Consider the following 19181-nt stretch of genomic DNA (forward strand, 5'->3'; position numbering starts at 1 on the left):
GGATTCTGATACCTTAACTCTTAGTCCATCTTTGGTGCAAGATGATCTTAAAGGTTTAGAAGAAATATCCCAGCTCTGGGGAATGTATTTCTTGTATGTTTTCTTATAGTTGTTTATTAATTTTCATTGGTGAATGTTTTTCAAGAGTTTAATTTAGGTATGTTTCAGAAAGAAATGTAAGGGATGAAAATGGAAACTATGGTTTTCTTCCTATAGTGTAAAAGATACATTCATTTTTTCATTTTATAAGCGATGAACAAGTTTGTACACTGTACACTGGAGTAACACCAGGATTTGAGAGCAGAGAGGTGCATGACTTGGTCCCTGCCTTCTCAGACCCTGTAGTCAAATCAGGGAAAGATATATGGAAATAAAGAGTTTTAGCAGAGTGTTAGGATGGAGGAATGCCAGGAAAAGAAAAATCACCCAGTTGGTGGGTGGGATTGGGGTGTCACCAAATCAGCTATAGTCCAGCAAATACCTCTTAGAGGAGATGGCTATTGAGCTGAGCCATAAAGGTCACCAGGAAGTTTGTCATGTCATTAGGGGAAGCAAGGGAAGACTGCTGCAGGGAAAGGGACTAGCATAAGGAAATTCAAAGAGGTAGAGAGAGCAGTGCATGGTGCCATGAGAACTTCAAGTCTGCTCAGGACTGGTGATGGGGCTGTGAGTGCCAGTGCATATGGGGACTTGGCAAATGCTAGGCTGGAAAAACACCCAGGAGAGAGATCGTGAAAAGCCTTCCACGCCAGGCTAAGAAGCATAACCTTTATTCTGAAGGCAAAGGGTAGCCACCAAAGGATTTTAAGTACCAGGGTGATATGATCAGATGTGTGCTTTAGAAAAATCATTCTGGCAGCTATTATACATTCTAAATGAAGATAAAACATCTCCTTAAGACCCCTGAAGTATTCCAGCTAGTTCCTGAAGAAGGGATGTCTATAATTCTCACCATTTATCCTCTTAACATGCCACAGAAACATTATTCCACCTGAATTCTGGCTACCTAGACTCAACCATGTCCTGGAGAAATAGGTTTGGGGTAGTTATTACATTTTTCCTAATAACCCTGGACATCAGGCACACCCAAATAGGCCACTATAAAGGAAACAGCCTTTCCATATTGATGGGATGTTTGTGTCAGCTGCCACGAGCAAGGCAGGGATGTTCTACACACTTTTTAAGGGGTGAGATGCCATTTTCCCTCATGTAGATACTCTATGGGAGAAACATGCAAGAGAAAAAAAGAAACCTTCATATTGAGCTTTCTTTCTGCTGACAATCAGATCATGCAACAATATCCTATTTGCATGAAAATGTAGCCACCTTACAACAGGAGCTATACATTCATAAGCATACTTTTGAATGGACCATTTGGAAAACTTTCAAGGCACAACAGAGTTTACTCAGTATCAAAAGATACAACTATAAATGGCCTGATTTTTGAGTCTAGGTACATTTTGGGATTAAACACTATTCCTCGGAAGAAGAGAAAAGTAAAGTTTAAAGAGAGGATATGGCCCAAAACTACGGAGTCTCAATACAAAATTGTAAATGAAAATGATCTTGAAGTCACTGTGGCTTCCAGCATGGCTCCTAGAAAAACAAGGGGGTCTGCAACCTTACACGTTCATTCGCCCTGGCAGTCGAAAGTTCATCTCCTTAATTAGGAGTTTTGCTTCTGTGACATAAAGAACCCTCTGACAGACAACCCATTTTATTTTTACCTGATGGCCCACTGACACAGGAAGTACTGATCAGTTGTGATGTAAATCTTAGGAGCTGCTTTGGGTTTTGTTGTCTCACTCTGAGTAGGTTTAGGGGAACAGCAGTCCTGAGAGGACAGAAGGAGTTAGTAGAGAGAGAAAAAAATGGGAGCAAGGCTTTGACCTGCCGGAGAGGAGCCCCTGCTGACACGGTCAGTCTGACCCATTGAATGGCCTGAATACGATAAATGCCGCTTTATCCTGCCTTGAAAGGCACGAGATAGCACAGTCTAAATGCCTGGGCATGCTTAAATAGGCGACTCGGGATGTTTGAGTTGAGCGTGTTTGAAATCTGAGCTCTCTGACAGCCTGGGAGCTGCCACAGGTCACCTGCCTTGCTCCGTAGGGACAGGCCCAGGTCTCACAAGAAATTGTCCGTAGACGAATTGTAGTACAAATTCCTTTCTTTGTTGGTTGGCCTCTTTCACTAGACCATGGCCTATAAAATTTTGTAAAAACAATTCTTAAATATTATTTGAAAGGGCAAATGGCCCACGCTGAAAGGTTTGACAGTTTGACATATAGTGCATGGTTTTGATAGCTCGGAAACTGAAAAGTGTGGCCAAGATTCTCCCCCTGCTCGTTAGAAACCTGGTGTTTTTTAAATAGTGTCTTGTTGCTGTGCAGAGTTCCTCTGCTCCTTGAAATCTGACAGGCAATGAGTCTGCTCCAGTGATCTTAAATCCTTTTAGACTAATTTGTGAGAGAGTAGCAAAGTACTGTAGCTAGCACCTTTGAGTCCAGCATCCAAGAGGCACAGAACCAGGTAGTGCCAATTAAGGAGCCATTCGGATAATCATATCAAAGCAGATTGCTTTAGTCTTCTGATAATGCCCGAGCCTGTGCCTAGAGAGAGAGGAACCCAGAGTTTCACTTCACTGAGGGGGAAAAAAGAGATTGGAGTGGCCCGGTCTCATCAGAGCCCAGGAAGTTGCAGGGAGTGGATTTCTGCATTAGAATGTTGCATATGTGCGGCCTGTGTGTGCGCAGCCCCAGCGGCTGCCTCTGCATAGCCAAAGGCCATTTTCAGGAGCCTCTGGCCCCTCAGTCACTGGCCTGCTAGTTAATTGCCACACGGACTTCATGACACATGGGCAGATAATATGACATTTTCAGTTTCTGTCACTAGCAAACGCCACAACGTTGCTTGCACTAGTTGCTAAGAAGCTGTCAGAAACCATTAGCGGTTGGCTAAAGTCGCCCTATGGCATTTCCTCATAGCATCAGCAAAACGAGCATAAATCACCCACTGGAGCCTACTGCTATCCTAATGAGGCTGTAAGCTTGTTTATGGACTAGCATCATTTTTATGATTATTTCCACCTTTTCAGTTTGCCTTCATTTGGCGGCAGGAGAAGTCAGCTCCAGGAATGAAGTCACTGCTGACATTTTACAAATGTGGTTCAGAGCTGCTGCCTGCTGCCGTGTGGTCGGCCGGCGGTTCTCCAAGTTTGTTTAGTGATCTCAAAAATAAAAAAGGAAAGAAATTCTCGAGAGACCACAATGAGGTGACTATATCAAATTGCGAAGTGAATGGAAATGCTAAAGGTACAATTGACCATTTAGACTTTCCTCTGAGGTTGAGACATTTCCAGATCAATTTTCAATTTTAGAAAGTGGAAGAGGTTAAACAATTTATTAAAATCTATGAAAGTGTTTGCTTTTAGAATAGTCTGTTTTATTATGCTCTTCTCCTTCTCCATCTTCTCCATTTCCCTAACTTGTGTCGGAAAGGAGCAGGGTTTATTGTTTTAGGCTTTTCTGAACATGCACCAGTATTTACACTGGATTGAAAGCATTTGCTTCCAATGAAAATCTTGTCTTAGATTACAACCCAGCAGTGTAATTTCCCTCCCAGATGGGAGTAAAGTAGCTGTATTTGCCTAAAAACAGTAGGAAGAACAAACTGTGCATTAAGCCAAGGCTGTTTTTGGCTTGAGCTAATGATGTAATAGAAACCTTTTATTCAGGAGAGGTCACTGCCAGGGACTGAAGGGGGTGATCTGGCTCCTGCTTGAAAGGTTTCTCCATTGTATCTACATAAGTCTTCACTTAAAAAATTCTGTTCCTAATGCTTCTGCTTTCATACAGCAGAAATAAACAGGAAAGGTTCTGGTGAGTGTTACACATGGAATGCAGAAAGCCTTCCTCTCCTAATGGAGTATATAATTCAGGTGCCCTCAAGGCACGCTTTCAGGAATTCTTTTGCCTGAGGTAATGGGAAGCTAAGGTTGCTTTAAGGCCTTGATTATCTATTGATGCACAAAGCTGGAAAAAAGTCATCTCTGCTGGATTATAGTAGATATTTCCATAAATTATCAATGAATTCTCTTCTAGGCAGGCACTAGGCATTGCTTGCTAAATTAATCTGAAGGGGTTTGAGGTGGATAAAAAGGCTATTTTTTTTAAAGGTGGAAAATAATCATGGGGAGGTGGTGAAAACAGTATTGTTAGGTTATAAGCTTTTCATTTTTAATCAATGATCAAGTCGTATGTGTCCTTTCCTTGGTTACCTTTTGCATATTGAAAGTGGATTAGCCCATTGAAAATTTAAATGCTGTTGAGTTGTTTTCTTTTCTCATGTTTCTTTAATGAATTGTTATTTTATATGGTAAATTGCTTCTCTGAATAAAAAGCCTGTTTAAATACTGGACTTTCAAAGAATTTATTAGGCAAATCCAAGGGGACCTCTCATAAAATACTTGGTTATGCAAATAAAGAGTTTAGTTGGGTGGAAGGAGTGCTGATGTACAGATGCCGGGGTCTGGCACAGCACAGACCCCAGTAGTTCCATGCCAGGGTACATGACCTTGACCCAGTCAGGGAACATAGCATTTTCTTCACTGATACAGTGATGGCTTTGGAGTGGTGGGTTTTCATGATCTTTTCCAAGTGAACACAAGCTATGATTCTGTGAAACTTTTAACAAAATAGATGGGTTTTAAATATAATAAAATTATGGATTTTTAATGAATAAAAGTTTAGAATCAGAAAAGTTTTGCAGAAGTTTTGCATTTATAGCATATTCTGTAACAATACTAGAAATGTTGGAATTAGTCTGTTCCTCACCCAACAAGCTTTCTAAACTTCAACTCAGTACCAGTTAAGGCAATTAAAAAAAAAAAAATTGAGGGACACTTTTCTTTTTTTTCACAGGAGAGAGATGGGTCTGCTGAGGGAGCTGTTAAGAACAGTTGATTAGTTGCAACATACCTACTATAGATTAGACAGAAATAACTGAAATTGAACTAGAGAATTATTTTTTTTATGTAGGACCTAATAACAGAAATGAGAAATACAGAAATTCATGGAGCCATGGAAATGAACCTGAGGCTATGTGCAGGAAACTTGTGTGACCAAAGTTATCAGGTTCTTTGGGTCATGTGGATGTCTCTCCAGTGACTTATTTAACCAGTGAATGTGCTCTTGGGTATACTTTTTTTTACCTCATTTCTAAGCCTGGCCGCTATAGCTCTTCCTTTTGGGCCCAGATCAACCTGTCGGTTTCTAAGAGAACGGTTGACTGAGCTAAGCTACTTTTTAGTGTAATGGGTCTTGTCCTTTGTTGTTTTCCTTTTTGACTTTGAAGTTAAGGCAAAAAAATACCTACTTTCCATTTGTACCTTGTAACTTTTTTTGAACAGTTATACAGGTTAAATTTTTGTTTTTTTCTTACTAAACATGGTATTATAAAAGAGAAATACTACTTTTAAAAATTTCATTATGTCACAGAGCCAAAATGTTTTCTAGAAGAAAGAGTGTAAATGTTATAATAAAAATCAATAGAAAAATAGGATCCAATATAGAGGAATATGTTAGCAGGTGATTTTTCAGTGTGAAAAATTTAAACCTAGCACGAATTTTAGAAACTGCCTGAATTATTAGTATAATACAATTCCAATTTACTGTTAATTTAGCATTACCTTATTTTATTTACACAGTAATTGTTTTTTAATTAAGAAACTATGTCAGGGGTTTTTCCCTTACTAAACTTGATGCTTTCTCTCTATTACAAGAAAAATTATATTTTATTTGAAGCATTGCTACATCAAACTGCTTATATAATGGATTACCTACATTTCCCCATCCTCGTTTAACTAGTCTTAAGATAGATCACTTGTGGAAATAGTTGATATCTTAAATGAATCTTCTCACAAGTCAATGTCAATGACTGTGGGATCTGAATGCCCAGGCAGCCATAGCGCCACTGCTAATGACTGCCACCATGTTTAACTCCCCAGTAGGAGTTACGCTTAACCTGTCTCAGCTATACATATTGGAATAATTACCATAACAACAAAGTCACAAGGGGATTGGATAGTTCCCTCGTTCCCTTTGACTTTTGGCAATGTTCTTTGGAAGACGTTCTTTAGACTTGACTACTCTTGAGCCTAGGCCTTGTTCTTTCTCTTTGTTTTGGAAAACAAAACACAGCAAAAAAAACAGTACCAAAGAAACTATTAATCATTTAAATTTGCTCTTTTGGTTTTGTTTATATCCAAAGGCATTCTATTTGAATAAAGCATGTCAAGGTAGCATCAGTCAAAATTTGATTCACTATGTTTGCAGGTGATGGCTTGGACAACAGTGTAGCTTCCCCCAGCACAGGTGACGATGATGACCCTGATAAGGACAAAAAGCGTCACAAAAAGCGTGGCATCTTTCCCAAAGTAGCCACAAATATCATGAGGGCGTGGCTGTTCCAGCATCTAACAGTAAGTGGATTCTAAATGACATATGTAAACTAAATATGGACAATGAACCAGTTTTTTATAGAAAAAAATGAGAAAAAACTGATCCCTCTGGACTTGAAATATTTAATAAATAACTGTGTTCCCACAGTTTTTGCAAAAGTGTTAGCACTTATTTCTTAGATACATACCCCAAATGAGAAATTTTATTTAAAATTAACGATTGCGATTTTGTAAACTTTCGTAAGTTAAAAGGTTTAGGTGTTCATGTGCACTTGTGATTTTAAGAATGTATATTCATGATGTTGCTTTTCTAAATGTGACCCTTAAGTGCTCAGAACCATCTCCTACCAAGAAGAAAGTAAGACAAACCCTAAAGAGAGACTTAACATCTTCTGATGCTTTAGTGGACCTTTATAACAAATGGTCCACAAAAATTCAAATCATGTTGCAATGGCAACATGATCACATAATTTGCTTTTAAATGGTTTGAATGCACTGGCTTCCATTACAAAACATTCATGTAAGTCAGAGCTCCACAGTGAAAGTTGTCCCTGTATTTAGAACTGTAAAGGAAAACAGCAATATAGAGTCAGCTCTTCCTGTGTAGTCCCTTGTGACTTTTCAAGCAGAGTAACAGTTTATATTGTCTGTGCAAGTATTGCTGTTTTTCACTGCAGGAATTCTCCTGGAGATGTGAGAAACTGGAGATTTGGGGCTTTATGCCACTGGGGGATTTGTTTTGTTTGGTTATTGTTCTGAATGAATTTCATGTTCAAAATATTTATAAGAATAATATTTTGGTGGATAATTTTGCAAGTGCATACTGATTTAAAGAAGAAGACACAATGAAGATTTGTGGATAAAATAATATTTTAAAAATCAACAAAATTGTTGACCAGGGGAATTTCAATATTAGAGACAAAGAATGAATTTAGACAGGTTGTAGCAAAGTTACATAGATGGATAAATGTTAAAAACTCTTGAGAGTTGTTTTTTAATATCAGGAGAAAATATTTTATGATACAATTTTTGTTTTAGCTTGCTTTTCCTAAAGTCATTTTTTCCTTAAATATTAAAGTTAATCCTGCATTGTCATAAACAGATGCAGAGCCTGTTTACCTTCATACCCAGGCCCACTTTCAAAGCCATGTTCCTCAGTGAGTTTTACGGGTACAGAGAGAGAAACTCAGGGGATGTCTGAAGGTCATGTTTGTTCTGCTCCTCTGGATAGAGGCTGTGCCTCTAATAATACTCAAGGGTATGAAATAATCCAGATTTTCCAGCATCAGTGAATAAGATAAAAACTGAGAGCAGCAGGAATAGCTAAAAAAAATTAAATTAAATTAAATTTAAAAAAAGTTTCCTCCCTTCTCTTCCATCTATCATAATTCCAAACAGTAACTAGATTACACTACACTTTTTGAGTAAACTTTAGGGCTTGGCTATGCTGGAAATTAGTTGAAGATTTAGTTTGTTCAAGCTGTTTTGATTTTAACATCATATTAGGTTTACCTAAAATCTGATTCAGGCACCATTACTTATCTGACACCTGTTGCATGTGTGTAGGTATTTCAAGATCTGACTCCTGCAAGTTCCCCACTGAGGATTATCAATCACTAATGAACTGGGGGAAAGAGGACTCAGGTCTTGAGGGCATATCTTGAAAAATGAATGAATGACATTTAGATAAGAAGTGGCAGTTGGTCAAAGGTGCAGTACAATGATGCTGATGCAATGATGCTGATATTTTATCTCCAGAGCTAACCAGCTAACTTGCTCTGTGGAATGAATTGGTGTGGTGGACAAAATCAGGTTGACCCTAAAGTCACAACCAAACAATTTCTATTTCCTAGACTAACAGAAACAATGAATAGATTTCTTTAGCCCCCATCTCAATCTGCAAAGGAGTTTTGGCTTTACTTGAAGCTGAGGTGCCCCTGAATAAAATATAATCAAATATTGGTTCAGACAGAATCAGGAGAGAGAGGAGCAAGTTATTTTATGCAGCCACTAGTTTTCCTGTTTTTTCTAGGTTGTACCCTTGTGAAGACCTTTGCAGAGAGCTACATTATCTTCTTGAAACAAACAAACAAACAAACAAACAAAAAACCAAAATAAACTTTCTAACAGCCCTCATGATTTTACATGCATTGCATTGCTTATATGGACTATGTGTTTGTTACTGGGGCAATTGTAATCGAAATTATTCATGAACTGTCTGCTTTCTTGAGGTCTGAATAGTAGTCTTCAGTTTTGAGGTCTTTGCTGGCCTGTGCCACTGCCCTGGAAGGGGAAGCCCATTCATCCATGTTTCCCCAGCTTTCTGTGAATGTTTACAGGTGTTACCTTGTGGTTTCCATTGGGTATTTCTACCCCCATTACCTACTCCAATGCCATCTGCTCATACAAAAATATTGATTAGTGACAACCCTCATTAAATAGCTAATTGTTCTTATAACATTATACATCATCTGAAGAGCAAAGTTAGGAGCTATGTTTAAATTTTTCATCTTTCCTTCCCCCAGTGAAAAAGATTCCTTCCCTCTTCTCTAATTGCAAGAGCAAATAGACCTCCAGTTACAAGGAACACCCATTACCCTTGTTTTGTAATCCTTCTTGAAGGAATGCATAGGCCGCTTAGTAATATTTATAGTAAGGAGCTAATTTTAATAAATTCTATTTTTAAAACCTATAGAATCTAAAGAGAGTTTTGTTGTTGTTTGTCTAAATGTAAGTAACCACTGACATCTCAGTACTAATTCTTTACTGACTTTATTTCAAGTTCTGAGAGGTCTTTAGGGATGCACAATTCATTAGGAAGACTGTACAAATTTTAAATGGTCACATCAGTGCTATATGATTAATTCAACTTATCTAGGAAATCCTTTCTGAAATCTTGCTAGATATAAAAAAGTCACTGAAATTCTGGCTAATTAAAACAATAGTAATACCAATTTATTAGTAAATTGTAAACTGATCTTTTTTTAAATGTCCAAAGACATATTTGAAAACCTCCTACACCTTTTAAAAGTAAATTGCTATTTCTTTTTAAAATAAATGGATCAATTCTTTCATTGGGTTTATTCAGCGAAAAAAATCTGCCCTTGAAAGGGCTTTAAAGCATTTCTGTGTTAGAAAAGTAGAATAGGCCCTGAATTAAAAAACAAAACACAACAAAACAAAAACCAAGTTTCTGGATTTGTAACCCAGCTACATGAGAAGAAAAATGTGGCGGTCTGTAGTTATCCACAGGTAGGTTTAATCAGTAGCACATTTTACTATTCCAAAGAGAGAACTAAAGCCTCATTCTTGGGCTCACAGTCTCTAGCAAGCTAAACTGGACATACTTATATATAATGAAAACAATAAAAGAAAAAGGAAACGAGTTTTAAACTTTGGTGATTATGGGGTAAGAGGAAATTTCAGTGAAGTAAATTCCCAGCTTAAACTTAGTTGAGCGTTTTGCCAGTTGATAAGTAGAGAGGGTCTCTTAAAAGAAACTATTCCCTGGAATTGAAGAGAATGACTGACAGGATTTAAATAATAAGAGAGAATTAGAAAGAAAATAAAGGCATTTATTAATAGAAATACTTACATTTGCCTGAAGATAAATTATTGCAAACAATTAAAACGTGCTTAATATTTGCATATGAGTCACTGTGTATTCACAATCAGTTCAGGGGCATATGTCATATCAAGATTTCTTTTTCCTTCTTGAAGGCATTATTCCAACTGTAAACATAGTCTGTGACATCATAGTGCTTAAGCTGGATGTGTTTTGCATATTATCAGTTCTTTTGCTACATAGTGTTGGCTTAGCGAAAATGAAGAAAAAGAATACATGCCACGTTTAAGGTAAAAATCAAGGGTCTCTTTTCTTTTTTGTTTTCCAACCCTATCATATTATAGTCTAAAGTATAATCTAAATAGAAAAGCGGTTAATGTGGTTCTCATTTAAAATATGCAGTGACTGTATTTTCCTGCATGGAGCTCCTGTGTTTCCAGGAATACTGAAAGTTAGGGAGAAGGGAGGTAGTTAGAAAGCATACTTACAGATTCAGGTGAAGCAAGCATTCACAGGTCAATATCCGGCATTGACCAGTCAGGGTGGTGATCCTGACGGTGAACTGATTTTCATCCACACTCTCTCCTACTCCCCATCCATTCACCATCCTGAGGATTCCATCTGGTTAAGCCTTACCATAGAGACAAACTTTGCTTCTAAGTTAGACACACTTATGTGCCAAGTGTTTTTGTTTCTCTCTTTCTTTCTCTTTCTTTCTTTCTTTCTTTCTTTCTTTCTTTCTTTCTTTCTTTCTTTCTTTCTTTCTTTCTTTCTTTCTCTCCTTCCTTCTTTCCTTTTTTTCTTTTTTTCTTTCTTTCTTTCTCTCTCTCTCTTTCTTTCTTTCTTTCTTTCTTTCTTTCTTTCTTTCTTTCTTTCTTTCTTTCTTTCTTTCTTTCTTTCTTTCTTTCTTTCTTTTCTTTCTTCTTTGTGTATGTGTGCACTTCTAGCCTGGAAAATTTGTGTGTGTGTGGGGGGGGGCCAAATTTATGTCTTGATTTCTGATTTATAAGACTTTCCTCTCATTGTGGATAAAGCCAATGCGAGAGGTTGTAGAATCTTCCAGGTTGAGAATAGCGTTTCCATAGTAACACTATTAGATGAAAAGTGCCCTGCGGGTCCGCCACTCTAAGGACGGAGTAAATGGAATTGAATTGGGAATTGAATGCTCTAGAAGAGACAGATGTTGTTCCATTGGTTTCGCTTTTAGTAACAAGATCTGTTGGAGTCATCTTAGTGTCATATCTCTCCTTGCCATTTTGGAAGAATTATTCTCTAAACACTGTGAATTATTACAATGAAAAAGTACATCTAATTGGTATCTGGATAATCCATTCTGTTGATCAAAGTTAGGAAAAGATAGCAGTACTTATAGGTAGGCACATGGGCAGGCAGTAGATGGAATTTTCTGCTCTCCTCCCATTTCTATTTCTCTTTCTATTGCCCGCCTCTGTACCCTGCCAGTTTGAACAGTGAATATTCATTCTAAGCCTTACCAGCCAGCATCCTTCAACAACCTATCCTGAAAGATCTAGGGGGAGTTCTGAGAAGGTGGTGGGGCAGGACAACTATATTCTCACATTCTTGCCCTAACTGTTCATCAGGGTAATACAAAGTATTTGAGAAAGGCACTTTCTTCTTCAAACTAATCCTAATCTACCTTAATTGTCATGTGCCTGAGCCAAGGGAGGTGGTTTGTGGAGATAGCAGGTAACTTTGATTCCTTCTTCATTACGTGTTATCTGCAGACAGATCATTAAATTAAGAGCCTTAAAAACTAGTTATGAAGGTGTGAGAAGATTTGTTTTTCCTTGCAGATGTCCATGTACCCTATCAAAAATTAGCTCTCTTACATACAAAAGAATATTTTCATAGTTTCTACTTTTTCCTTTACATGATGTAACTGCCATTCACCTTCACCTCTGACCAAAGCTAGGCTTTGCTGAAACTAACCCAGGCTTGGATGATAAAATCCTTTATCTGAATTTTACAAGATCTCTGCTACTTTGAAGATAGCATATTTCAACTTTGACTAGATAAGGACTCTAACTATTTTTCACTCAAGTGGGGGTCATTGGTTTGGGGAGGCAAATGGAGTCGATTATTTAATTACTTGAAGGGAATATTGGAATGCCCTAATTCTTCTGTGAGATACATCATATAAACTCTGTTTTAATAATGAAGCGGGTGGTTTCCAGATTCTGGGGCAACTGCCTTTTTCTTTTTCTTAGATGGTTATTGAAATCCTAATGGGATGGGTGATGAATTTTCTTAGGTCAGGTAAACTGAAAAGGCTACAGCTGGAATTCTTCACCCAGAAGAATCGGAGTTAATACTAATGATCATTGTGAATTAGAAGATCAAAGGAGAAGCATCAGCCTGTTCTCCACGTTGTTGCCCCAGAGGCCATTAGTGACCTGGCAAAGCTTTCTCCCAGCCTTCTCTGTACCTCCTTCCCCTTGCCTGGGCCTTTCTTCCCCACTCGTAGTTATGCACCTCTGACCTGGGGTAATTACAGTCAGTTGATGAGGAGGCATGGGGGAAAACAATCAAAAGCAAAATCAAAAGTCCAACTTTAAAATTGCCTATTTATCCAGGTATATAGCCCTTCTGAGCACACGACCTCTGTCTGAGAGTCTATGTTACTTTCAGAGTATGAGTGTGATTTTTGTGTGCAGTGAAATAAGTGGTTTATTCATTTCACCAATGGTTGTTTCACTGTAAGAGACTTTTGTAGAGTCTGGCTGGCAATTTGTCAGATCATTCTAAAATTTTTCTTTTGTTTCCAAGGTTAATATACAGGTACACAATAGTTTAGTTTTCTGATATATTCTTAATTGGGCTGATTAAATAAAAGATTATGTGTAAAACAAAAGTGCCCATGGACTTTTTACAATTTGTTAAGTTGTTACTGATGCACATAACTGTTTGAACACTAGCCAGCCATTTATACTTGGAAGCATGTATCAATATCATGTCTTCTTTTTATTTTAAGTAGTGATGATATATTTTTTAAAGATAAAATATCAACCTTGCTCACTGAATATGCAACTCAATTTATCTTTCAGATTAAAATTGGAGTACCACACGTATACATGTGAGTGTGTGTACATTTTTTTAACTAACTCAATCCAACCCCTAGGAATTTTATACAAGTTTGGTTCTTTCTTTCTCCATGTTTAAGATTCCTAGTGAAGATACCTTGCCTTAAAATATGAAGGTTTGACAGCAGGAAAATCAGATGGATTTATTTGATAAAAGATTCCAGTGTTTTGGATTGTTTTGTTTTCGTTGGTTGGTGGTTTTGCCAGTAGAAGTAAATCTACATGTCATGGAATTTAGGATCCTAGGACCTAACTGGGAACATCCACATCATATCTGTTTCTCATGCTAACGTGTGAGTATACTGTCTGCTCATGTATGTTCTACCTCTGCCATCTGTGAATTTTAGTAGGGAAAACTAATCCATTTTACATCTTTTAATCCCCTAAGTAGCCATGTCCAAGGTTCTAATTTTTCTTCTTCTACTGATGTAGGTCCATGTCAGAGGGCAACCAAGTAGTGGAGACCACGTTGCAATGGTCTGTTGCTCAGCTCACAAAACACTCTGGGCCATGACCCAAGCTTACCTTTGATAGACTGAAAGTCCTGTGGTAGCAAAAAAGTATTTGATTGATGCTCCAAGGCAGTAATGATAGGGATTGTGTAGATCCACATCAAAATGATTGCTCCTGATGTGTGAGTGCTTTCACTTCAGTATGCTTGCTCGTCCTTGTGCAGAGTCCGGAGTGTGGGCAACTTGTCCTCTGTGGACTTGATAGTCACTTCACTGCATCAAGAGCCAGAGAGTGCACTCAAGAACGCAGATAAGGCATCTTTTTCTTGGTGGGCCAATGGAGCGCCTCCAGGAGCAAGGTGTAGCTGAAAGGGTTATTCTAGGCAACCTTCTAACATTTTAAAGACTTTTTAGTCCTTGTTTTTCCTTGCCATTGCAAAATGCCTTCACTCAGCAAATTATAGCCCAGTGAGCACAGGTCCCAAGATGAAACGTATTCCTCTATGTAAAGAAAAGGTAGACCTTAAATAACTTGACGTGATGAAGGCCAACATCCTAAATTAGTTGGTATTTAAATGAGATAGAAATGACTTCATTTTATGTTTTTAGAAATATTCTGAAGTAGGTCTTGGTAACTGCTTGAATTTAAATGTCCTGTTGGCATGATATCTTAAAAAATGGGGTGATATATATTAATTTAACCTTGTAGCTGTCTTTGCATTTCATTTCTTGATCATCTATGGTCAGTTTTTATCTGTTTCTACAATTACTGTTGTTGCTGGCATCCTTGCAGTACCCAAGTGCTCTCATTTGCCACATGGCACAGATTATCCTGAGAATTTGGTACCCTGGGAAGTTTTTGGGATGTCCAGAGACCAGCAGGTATAGTTTTTTTGTTTTGTTTTGTTTTGTTTTTAACATGAACACTCATCCTGTGAAAGATCAAGGTCATTTCTGTTGCAGTTTATAGAAGTTTAGAAAAAATTCTTATCTATTATTTAAAGAAAAGCCAGTTTCCCAACTTCAAGGGGGAAGAACATCACAAAATGAATTCATTGAAAAAATAAAATAAAATATTCTCCTGTCTGCATAATGTGACTTTTATTATATTTTTAAAAATTCAGCTATTGATTGCTTGGCTATTTTGACATTGGATTATTTCCATCCTTTTAACAGCTGAAGGAAAAAAATTTATCACAATGCTAAATAAAAATGTAATACGTATGTATGTGGTGTGTTATTGTTTAATATTTTCCTATACACTGGATTCATAAGACAATCCTGTGAAGTGGGCAGGATGACAAAAATGAAGTTTAGAGAAGTTAATTATTTTTCTCAAGATCAAAAGCGAGAAACTGGCTGAGCTTGAACCAGGATCTCCTGACTTGAATTTCCATGTGCTTTCCACCACGCTGCCTCTCAAACACACAGCAAATCAAATCGCATTGTGGGAGTTCAAAGATATAATCTCATTCCACAAGCTAGCAAATTAGTATTTTTAAAAAATAAAAATATGAGCCAGAGGGCTTGGCATAAAACTTCATAATGCAATCTGCTGGTTATTAGTAACTAAAGGTCAAGGACGGTCCTTCCCTATCTGGAATCTTTTTCTACAGATATTGGACCATATAAAAGGCAAAGAAAGCTACAGCTGTTGATATTTTGTGACAATCTTGGTAATTTTTGCGTTTTTGGAATTTGAGATTTTAAACATTGTTTACCTGCTCCTCCTTCCTTACAGAAATACGTAATTCTCTATCCATGTCTATTACTAACAATGTCTGTGATAGTGCTTTGGGAGGTGAAGAATCTTTCCTCATGCAAATCCTAACTAAACCTTCTAATACAGAATTTAGCTCCTTGAAGATTTTTTTTCTTGCCTGTCACGTGGCCAGGATGCCAAAGAGCTATGTCTTTAATTTGCTTTATGGAGATAGAGGAAACTGCTTATGAAGCCCGATTACTCTTGAAACTACAATCCAACTGTCATTTCTCAGCAAAGAAGGCTGCTAAAGCCAGGAGAATTAAGCTGCCGCTCTGGGGTATGACACCGAGGTCTGATCATTTTAAAGCTAGTAATAACCAGAACCCTAAAATTCTTATGAATAAAATGTAATTTTAGTAATGTTTCCATAAACAGTGGTAATGGTGGCATTTTAGTAGGCAGTGACATTAGTCACATCGAAATTGTACCACATTGGCTTTTAAATTACTCCACCTGTCTGTATGAATAGAATTTTCAGTGTAAAAGCAGAGAGACAGCTGCTGCTAATGTCTCCTTCTCCCTGTGCAGATAATGCTGGCAAATCTACATGCAGAAAGGACTGGCTTGTGATGTAAAATGGTACCTGACCCTGCTGGCTCCTGAGTTGCAAAGCAATACCTTTAATTACCAGTGGCTGTGTTTAGTTGTTGATATAAAAATGTCAGCTTCCAGGAGTGTAACCTCAGGTTCACTCCCTCTAGTAATGTCACCCATTGTACAATATTTTTCTTCCACCCACATCCGTAATGCGATGGGTGAGCATTTATCTTGATGTGTTTCAGAAACATGCAAGGCATTAATACTTAAAAGGAAAATGCCTAATACTGTACGAACTTGATTGATGATCTTTCCGTTGGATAACTTTTAAAGATTAGTGGAATTTGGTTCCTTCTTTCTAGCCAGAATAGAAATATGGCATGCTGTTTATACCTTCAAAGGGCTTAGCATCATTCATCTAATACAAATACAGGTTCTTATGTGAGGATCATGGCAGGCACGTCATAGAGCAGAAAGGGTAAAGAATGGAGGGGCTCGAGAATATCAAATCTGTTACTACGTGCCCATATTTCGTATTGATAGATGAGGAAGTTTACATTTTAGAGAAGCCCCTTTGCTCTTAGCCTTTTGGTTATGGTTCTATTGTGGCAGCTCCATTGAGACAACAGTGGGCCAGGCGAGGGGATCCTCCTGTTGGAGATGCCTGTTGCCAACGATGTATTTGATGAAATGGTAAATAGGAGATATACGTGTCTGGCTCATTGGCAGGCATTCTTTCTGACTTCTTTCACACAACTGGTGTTTTCGTGTTTAATTGAACAAGCAATGAGTAGTAAATGAAAGCTGCTGCCTGAAATCCCACTGTGAGCATGTTTTGCACTTGGCTCCCCAGTGACAAGGCAATTTGTGAAATTATGTGACGGAGTAATTAGATGAAGCCAGGGCTTCTGACTGTTGCCATGCATATGTGGCGAGGGTTTGTTGGGAAGAGGGAGGGGGAGAAAAAAATAGATTATTACTCTGGCAAGTCGGCTCAAAGCTTCTTCATTTATTTGTAAACAGAATATTTAGTGACCGCATAGGAAGTAGCTGTAATCACCAGCTCATAAAGAAACCACAGCAGAGCTTTTGGATTTTTGCAGAGTGCTCATGTAAAATTTAAGCTGGGAGGCAGAATCCCTGTTAATGTAATTAGGATCTAATTTACCACCCTTTGCACACAGATGTAATAATGTCTAGATATTTATTCTATCTTTAAGCACGTTACATATACCTCGGTGCAGCAGTTACTGAACAGAAACAGGTGTGAGCACTTTCCTAATTCGTTTTTACACTGTAAACACATAGCAATTTCAGGGAAATATTTACCAAAAACGAGGGGAAAGAATGTCTGCAAATGAGGCAGTAATGGACAGTTGCCCTTTATGTACTGATGGATTTCTCAATGGTTAAGTAAATTAAAGCAAATGCTAGAAAAATCAATAGGCCAGCATAGTCTTGGTTTTGCCTCATAGACTTCAGGACAGAATGACAGATGTGGTGTCTGTGACCCATTTAAGTATTAATGCTTGAAAAACTGCTTCTGCATGCAAGGTTGTAGGCTTAGAAACATTCTCCTATATTAAATTACAGACAATAATATTTTTAAGTATATGCGGAATTTATATGTTTCAGTTAGGTTGTTCTTACGTGTTACATTTATACTGGAAGATTAGTTGCTTAGTTGTTGCAATAGCACCATAAATCAGTTTTGAATGTTCCCACAAGGAAACATCTTCATAACACTGTAGTTGGAAGGTGAAGATGATGTATTTTGAGCTGACGTGTATGTTGAAGTGAATATGCTCAATAGCACTGTATGTGGAAACCAAATTAAATTTAATTAAGGAGTAGATGCTCAGAGTCTTTGGAAAAAATCTGTAAAGTAGCATTCAAATGTGGCATTATAATTCAGTTAATCTCCAGGGCTACAAATGCTGTATTTTACATTTGAACTAACATGGGTAACATGTCACGTAGGTTGACTGTCGTAGCGTGTGGAATGGTAGAGCTATTCTGATGTCCTAAGTGGTAGGTGTTAGCCTCTGAGAATGAGAAGGCAGACCTTATTGGTAGCCCCTCAGAATGTTAGTTTTTCCACCCATTGTTCCCATTTCTAAAAATTCATTACCAATTTCAAGATAAATAATTTAAATACAGTCAAAATGTTGATTTGTTGACTACCAGAGATAGGAAGGCAAGGAGAAAAGCAAGGCCGAATGTACTTGCGTGTCAGAGACCAAAATGTGCTCTTATGATCGAAATAAAATGAAGGGTTAGAGTTATTATCCTGGTCATTGGAGGAGAAGGTGCCTTTTGTTGGAGAGAAAAAGAGTTTTGCTGGCTTGAAGTGTCCTGTTTACCTTCTTGTGCTGCCTGAACTTAGACAATAATTGCTCAACTACTTTCCTTGATCGTGACAAAGCAGGCATGATCCAGTCTGACTCTGGGGTTTGAAAATCAGTATGTAAAGGTGATATTGTGACTGGGAGCAGTGGCTGTCGCCTGTAGTCCCAGAACTTTGGGAGGCTGAGGAAGGAAGATTGCTTGAGCCCAGGAGTTCAAAACCAGCCTGGAAAACATGGTGAAACCCCATCTCTACAAAAAGTTAAAAAATTGGCCAGGCATGGTGGCTAATGTCTGTAGTCCCAGCTACTTGGGAGGAGGTGGGAGGATCACTTGAGCCCGGGTGTTTGAGGCTGCAGTGAGCCAAGATTGCACCACTGTACTACAGCCTGGGCGACACAGCGGGACCCTGTCTCAAAATGAATAAATATATAAAATTTTAAAAATTAAAAAAATAAAGGTGATATTGTGATAAGTCATATCATTGGAAACATTGCTAGGTTGGTATAATGAAAGGAAGTACAGTGATTATTTAGGTTCTAAATAGAAGCCTTTAAATTTTTTTTATTTTCACACAAATATTTTACACAAATATTGCATGCAAATATTTACAACATTTCTCTGAATTTGTATCATGTGATTTAACAATGAATACATTTGGAACTTTAACTGAGGCATAACGAGTAACTTTAAAAAATGAAAGCCTATCACCTGAAAAACTAGAAAACGAAAATTACTACAGAATTGAAAATTCCTTTGCTTCTTTAAAAACAGTGCTCCTTGGCTGAGCACAGCGGTTCATGTGTGTAATCCCAGCAGTTTGGGAGACCAGGGCAGGCAGATTGCTTGAACCCAGGAATTCAAGACCAGCCTGGGCAACATAGTGAAACCCTGTCTCTACAAACATACAAAACTTAGCCTGGTGTGGTGGGGCATGCTTGTAGTCCCAGCTACT

General features: G+C 37.9%; 1 protein-coding gene across 2 annotated transcripts in view; it reads left to right on the forward strand.

Moving 5' to 3' along the window:
• MEIS1 (Meis homeobox 1) overlaps positions 1-19181 on the forward strand; it is a 138258-nt gene that overhangs the window by 71488 nt on the left and 47589 nt on the right. For both annotated transcript variants that reach the window (XM_007970426.3, XM_007970422.3), the window contains exon 8: positions 6336-6481. In XM_007970426.3, the coding sequence (XP_007968617.1) occupies positions 6336-6481 (146 nt within the window). The remainder of the gene's footprint in view (positions 1-6335; positions 6482-19181) is intronic.

This window comes from Chlorocebus sabaeus, chromosome 14 (genome assembly GCF_047675955.1).
Source record: "Chlorocebus sabaeus isolate Y175 chromosome 14, mChlSab1.0.hap1, whole genome shotgun sequence".
NCBI classification, from domain to species: domain Eukaryota; kingdom Metazoa; phylum Chordata; class Mammalia; order Primates; family Cercopithecidae; genus Chlorocebus; species Chlorocebus sabaeus.